Here is a 7312-nt window from a genome sequence, read left to right as displayed (position 1 = left end):
TAATTAAATATCAAATTCAATTACTCTAACAATATTAAAAGAACACCAACAATTTACAAAAAAAACTCGCGGTGGTGTATATCTATAATTACATACGTATGTGCGGGTGCGTATGTAAATATATATATATGTATGTAAATCATAAATGTAAACAAATTTCACACTCACCTTGGTCTCCAGAATGATGGCGCCAACACTCTGTTGAGAACCTGTTTGGAGAATTGGGGTTCTAATTTAGAACCCTAACGTACATATATATAATCTAAGATATTTCATGCATATGCTCGCCTTCAGCCGCGTTGCTGAGGCGTCGACCTATCAGTCTTCTAAGAGTGTTATCACCCGCTCGCGTTTCCGGGTCATAACAAAGGTGCGGGAAAACTCAAAGTAAAATGAAAGCAACAAAAAATTTAATTACAGCCTTATGCAAAATAAGGTTCATTATGCTTTAAAAAAATCTGTGTGAAATGTGAAAATTTTTGGTCGCCCAAGTCCACCAAAGTTGAAGTACTAAAAAAAATTTTTTCTTAGCTAACTTCGATTCTCTAATTTTTATTTTTTAAGCATATTGAACTTTGATGGACTTTGGCGAGCCTAGGATATTGACCGTAAAATTCCAAATTTCACACAGATTTTTCTTAAAGCATAATGAACCATATTTTTGCTATTACCAATCAAAATTCTAAAAAAGCGGATTTTCGGCCCACGCTAATGTACATATGTACATATATGTCCAAAAATGTCGCAAAGTAAAATATAAAACACCACTGGAACTTGGCCCCCAGCACTGTGGCTGATCAGTGGTGTAGACTTAGGTCCAGTCTCCTCTGCTCACTCTGGCTCCGCTCTGTAGACTCCACTGACGATATGCTCCTCTCTGCCGTTTAATGCAACCCACACCTCTGTTCCTTGGCCGTTGACCTGCTCCGGCCAGATTAATCAGAACAGCTGTTGGTACTGGTGTTGTTGCGTTTGCCTTTAGCCGCGCTAGATCGGAGGTACCATATGGGCATTTGATCTGGCTGCCGTGTGGCCGTAGATATATGAGGTGCGAATAGGTGCCAATTTGTATGCGAACGTATGTTGTAGGTATGTACGTGTATAGGTGGCTGCGCTGATTTCCGGCTGTTGGTGCGCTTATAGCCCGATATTTGCTGGTGCGTGGGGATGTGGCAGGTGGCCTTATGTTCCTACTAATAGCGTCGACTCTATATATGCCACATAAATTGGCCACAGATGCTTGCCCTATCTTGCGATTTCGGGCTCCAGGCGTCGTCAAACAGAAAGGAGGTCATTTGACTGTTCAAGCAGGCGACCTGGAATCGGTAAACCTTCATACAGTCTTCACGTAAATACATATTAGGGATGTCAATCCCGGGATCCCGGGACCCCGGTGTTTTTGACCTCCCGGGATCCCGAAAGTTTTGAAATTTCGAATTGATAGCAAGAATTTGTTTATGAATGTTGAAGTATGATTTTTGTAAAATGCCGTTTTGACTGTAATTAACAAAAAGTTTGAAACTTTACTTTTAAATTGCAGCCTGAGCCTTTTTTGAAGAAGATTTCAATGAATTTACTCATAGCGTCGCTAATGTAAGCGAAACAGAGAGTTTTAAGGAAAAGTTAGATAATTTTTTAGATCAATCTACTCAAAACTTCCTCAAATCGAAAAACGAGAAACGTGCTGGTAAAAGAAGTTCAAATATTTTGTAATGGAGGAGATAGGGGTCATTATCTTCAAATGGATTATGTCTACCTTTTGGCAGTTCAGCCTAAAAGTGTTGATGCCGAAATATGTTTTTCATCAGTAGGTTTTGTATGTAAAAACTGCAGGTCAAGCTTAGAAGACTCCGCTTTGAATTGTTTGCTGCTCGTTTGAAAACATTTTAAGTGCAATAATAACAACACCGAAAAAAGGGGTGTGTGTTTTTAACCAGACCCACCTACCAACATGTATTTCGATCCGCTGAATCCGATTCTGACGTTTGACTCGTACACCCTCAAAATTTCTAGTAAATTGCGAAAAAATGGCAAAAAATTCTCCATTCGCCATTTCTTTATAGAGTAGAATAAACATGTTTAGGGAAATTGTTTTTGTATATTTTTGTTTTATGTTTTTTTATTAATCGTTACTTTCAAAAGTACCTGGTATTTAAATTATTTTTTGTGATGTATACGTTCCTCAATCACATGGTTTTTAAATACAATTAAAAAAATGTTTTACTTTAAAATTTGTCTGATTGAGTAAATAAATACCGCTAGCGTAAAGTGCAAAGTTGCTAAGTCCCAATTTAAAAATTGTACAGGAGAGGCAAAAACTTCGTATAGCCATTTTCTTCAAGTATTTCGCAAAACTTTGAATACAACATTTTGCCTGTTTAAAGCAAAGCAAAACTCCATACGAATCAGAGGGATTTGATCTTTATTAAAAGATTTCGAACTTATCGAATTTTCGGAGCTTTTTTTGGCCTTAGCAAATTTTCCTTTCATTGAATATAAACGAGAAAACATAAAACAAGGACCTTTACCCTTTTCGAAACGATGCAATATTAATTTATCTAGCCTCCTATATCAAAATATGATTTTTCATTAAAAGTGAAGTTAGCAACTTTTCAGTTTATCGTAAATTTTAAATAGTTTTATTTCATGGTATGATTTTTCATTAAAAGTGAAGTTAGCAACTTTTCAGTTTATCGTAAATTTTAAATAGTTTTATTTCATGGTATGTTTAAACGCTTGATACTGAATTTTTACTCATATTCATAAAATTTATGACTCAATTTGAAAAAATACCCCGAAATCCCGGGATCCCAATTTTCCTGATATTTTGGCATCCCTAATACATATGTATGTAAGCTCAAGGATATATACATACATATTGTTATTGGTTGAATAAAAGCTCAGTTAGTCTAGACTTAACTTAATTGAACTTACCGTAAGAAATCATCAATGATTGTTATGTGTTTTTGTATTTTCTTTTTCAGCTGTTTAACAGTTCGCTGGCTAAAATGCCATATCAAAACCGCTCTCAATTTCCATAAGGCCATAACTTAAGAACCTTAGGTTCTTAAGTTTCTTACGGTAAGTTAAGTTTTAAATAACCGCCAACACAGTTTATCATATAACAGGTTGGCCAAAACGTTAAGTTAAGTTAAGTTACGGAAATTAACTCTAGACTAACTGAGCTTTTATATTTTTTTTCTAACATGTCACGAGGTTTCCTATTGCGTTTGCGCAATTGTGGTCCTTTTATACCTCTTCCCTAGTCAAATGACCGATTCCGTTTTAATCCTGTATATAGTTATCAATTTACATATGTACAACTGAAAAATAAACACGGTTTAAGTCGGACATTCACACATACACACACACACTCAACACCGCTTCACCGAACCATAAGTCTGGCGAACTTTCTCACTCTAACGTAGTTACTTTCTTTTGGGTGTCATGCATGTGGTTAACATAGAGGTTTGATCGGCTTACAGAGATGTAGGTTTGATGGAGTTCGCACACACACACATACACACACACACACACAATTTAATATAAACGTGTCTGGCAAGCAGCTGGCGCTACAGGCTCGGACCCGCCGATGGTGCCTGCACCATGGAGCGTGTGCGTAAAAAGATAACTAATGCGGCTGGTTGCTAGGCCATGTTTCCGGCTAACGTGTGGCCCCGACGTGGTTAACATAGAGGTTTGATCGGCTTACAGCCATGTAGGTTTGATCGAGTTCACGCACACACACACACACAATTTAAAATAAGCCCTCTATTTAAGTACTTCCGAACTAGTTCGGCAATGCAAGTCTCGACTAAAATATGATGGTGAACACAACGAGGTTTTTTACTCTGGGTGCCAGGTCACTCTGGAGTACCTGGTTATGAGGCATCTGATCATTTGGCCAGAGTTGGATCAGACCAGGCATTGCTCGGTCCGCAACCAGTGTTAGCACTCCCACCTTCGGCAATCGAAGCCACGATCAGAAACTGGGTGAATACTTCGCTCAGAAATGACTGAGAGGCATCGAGCGGATGCAGGCGGGCAAAACTCATGTTGCCTTCAATCTCACAAGGTTTATCTAATTTTTTGCTCTCACTGAGCAGACGACACTGCAGACAACCTGCTAGACTGCTGACTGGTCACTACGCGAAACAAACACCTGACTGTGATAGGCGCAAATGACAAGTCCATTTGCCCATCTTGCCTTGAAGAACATGAGACGGTGGAACATATTTGTGCTTCTTGCTTGCTTGTTTATTTGCCATCAACTTTTTTAAACTCGTTATTACCTCTATTGTCAGTTTCTGAATTAAAAGTTTGGCGTAAAAAACTTAGCCGTTTTGATGTTTTAAGTTTTGTGTTTTAAAAATTTGACAAATATTTTTCGCCTCACTTTAAAACTCGGAGCGATAAAAATAAAAATGATGGCATTAACACAAATAAACTAATTTACATATTATTATTATTATTATTAGTACGTCGGGTATACTCGCGCTGCGACCTAAAAGATCTATTGTGCTAAACCCTGATTGTAGTCACTCCAACCTTATTTTGGCGGTTAGGGCTCGATTTGATGAGTTTATGGTGAAGATAATCTAAATAACGCTAGCGATCGCAGTGCTCGTAAAAAAATAACCCTTNCAACGAGGTTTTTTACTCTGGGTGCCAGGTCACTCTGGAGTACCTGGTTATGAGGCATCTGATCATTTGGCCAGAGTTGGATCAGACCAGGCATTGCTCGGTCCGCAACCAGTGTTAGCACTCCCACCTTCGGCAATCGAAGCCACGATCAGAAACTGGGTGAATACTTCGCTCAGAAATGACTGAGAGGCATCGAGCGGATGCAGGCGGGCAAAACTCATGTTGCCTTCAATCTCACAAGGTTTATCTAATTTTTTGCTCTCACTGAGCAGACGACACTGCAGACAACCTGCTAGACTGCTGACTGGTCACTACGCGAAACAAACACCTGACTGTGATAGGCGCAAATGACAAGTCCATTTGCCCATCTTGCCTTGAAGAACATGAGACGGTGGAACATATTTGTGCTTCTTGCTTGCTTGTTTATTTGCCATCAACTTTTTTAAACTCGTTATTACCTCTATTGTCAGTTTCTGAATTAAAAGTTTGGCGTAAAAAACTTAGCCGTTTTGATGTTTTAAGTTTTGTGTTTTAAAAATTTGACAAATATTTTTCGCCTCACTTTAAAACTCGGAGCGATAAAAATAAAAATGATGGCATTAACACAAATAAACTAATTTACATATTATTATTATTATTATTAGTACGTCGGGTATACTCGCGCTGCGACCTAAAAGATCTATTGTGCTAAACCCTGATTGTAGTCACTCCAACCTTATTTTGGCGGTTAGGGCTCGATTTGATGAGTTTATGGTGAAGATAATCTAAATAACGCTAGCGATCGCAGTGCTCGTAAAAAAATAACCCTTCCGAGCGAGAGAGTATTTTGACGTATTTACGAGCCAGTTGCCACTGGTTATCTCAAAAAATATATTGCTAAACACACTGGCATTGAGGAAAATTGAGTAGTCCCCTTGCAAACAGTTTTATGTGATTTTATAACAGAAAGCCATAAATTTGAAAAAACGACTACGACAACAAGTAACATTTATATTGAATCTTTTTTATTATTACATGAAAATTTGGATAAATAAGAGCCTTATAAAATTGTAACTTAACATAACATGACTAAGATAACATTAATAGTCTATACGACCTAAAGCAGTTTTCTAAGTTCATCAGAAGAAGTATACTTTTGAAAGTTTATAAGTAAGTATGATACCGACTTTTGGAAGAAGAGTTAACATTTGATGCTATTTTTTTCAGAATATAAAAAGATTTTGCACTGTGTTGTTAGTGGACCTGAAACTACTTTAAATACTGGTACGTTAACCACCAAAAACTAAAAATCTAAAAAAATTTACATAGCGCACTTTGCAAGTGGACTACTCAATTCTACCTTTTGTTACATACTTATCAAAAAAGGTGTTGATCCTAAAACTCTGAAGAGTGTGGACTTCATTTCAGTGTGGACGCAAATTTTTATTGGAAGGTATTACTACCCGAGCTGTGGCCTAATAAGGTGATTGTTATCCCTTTGAAGACTTTTTTATATTCATTGGCTTAATAAATAAATAAAAATAAATAAACCGTCTTTCCATACAAAATTAAGTAAGTATACGAGGTTTAGGTGGTTACGAAGCATTTACGCGTTTATATGAATCGCCCTAAATATAATTTGTAAGATTTGAAAACTTATTGTTAGTTTCGAAAGAAAGATTCAATAAATATATACATATTATAAAAAAAAATACTAAGTAGTCATGAAAAGTATCAATATTGTGTTCTCGGTACGTTCTATCACCACAGATGGATCATCACCATTTTCTTTATTTCTTTTTTTACATAACAACAATATTTATTGCCCTACCACGCCTATTTGAGCAGACCTTTAGTTTTTTTTTTTACGGAGGAGGCTATCCATTACTTAGATGTTTAATTTGATTCCTATAAGTATAGTTTATATAAGACTCGACCACTCCAATAACCCATTCTTATTTGGGTTGGTAGTGGTGGTGCTACTTTTTTATAAAACCACTAAAAGCTTTTTTCATAAATATAAGAATTAACGGCTTTTAAGTGAATCAAAAATTTTATTAACTCTACTAACATAACATAACAATTGTTAAAGAAACTGTTGTGATAAGTTCTATCGTTTGTTGTTAGCTTATACATATATTATACAAAAGTTTTGTTTATTTTTCTCTCACCAAGTCAATTGGCTTGAAATGATTAAGAGCATTAACTGTCCAATCCGACTGAATATCACTAGTAAATTCTTTTTTGAAACGATAATTGCATACAAACACTTTGTCCTGGTATTCCGGCAGTGACCTGGAACAAAGACCATAAAAACAGATAAAAATTAAATATGATAAAAAACGAGTTTTGATTAGTTTTGTAACAAATGTTCTAAATAGTGATGTGAAAATTAAACAGAGCCACAAAGTGAAAACAAAAAAATAGTGAAAAGACAAGGAATAAGTAATAAAATTATAGTTTAACAAGTAAGAAAGTCTAAGTTCGGGCGGAGCCGAACATTAAATACCCGGCGCAAGTATTAAATATATGTTTTTTCACCCTTCCGAAACCTTCCGCTAGATGGTAAGCCGGGGTGTATCAATTTTGAGTAAATTAGCGTCCTTCAATTTCGAAATATTGAAGTTTCAAGCATTTCTTAAATTTACCGTTATATGAGAATCGGCCGTTATTTTAGTCCGATTTCAAT

General features: G+C 36.3%; 1 protein-coding gene across 1 annotated transcript in view; it reads right to left on the bottom strand.

Annotated features, from left to right (window-relative positions):
• Positions 1-6649: 6649 nt before the first annotated feature.
• Positions 6650-7312, bottom strand: part of LOC108367094 (uncharacterized protein C2orf47 homolog, mitochondrial) — a 53614-nt gene continuing 52951 nt past the window's right edge. Inside the window, exon 4 of the mRNA XM_017621640.1 lies at positions 6650-6918. Within this exon, the coding sequence (XP_017477129.1) occupies positions 6780-6918 (139 nt within the window). The 3' untranslated portion in view covers positions 6650-6779. The remainder of the gene's footprint in view (positions 6919-7312) is intronic.

Source organism: Rhagoletis zephyria, unplaced genomic scaffold, assembly GCF_001687245.7.
Source record: "Rhagoletis zephyria isolate East Lansing unplaced genomic scaffold, Rhagoletis_zephyria_1.1 Rzeph_scaffold_02535, whole genome shotgun sequence".
In the NCBI taxonomy this organism is placed as follows: Eukaryota; Metazoa; Arthropoda; class Insecta; order Diptera; family Tephritidae; genus Rhagoletis; species Rhagoletis zephyria.
Note: the sequence above shows the minus strand (reverse complement) of the source record. Positions and strands in the feature narration are given on the sequence as shown.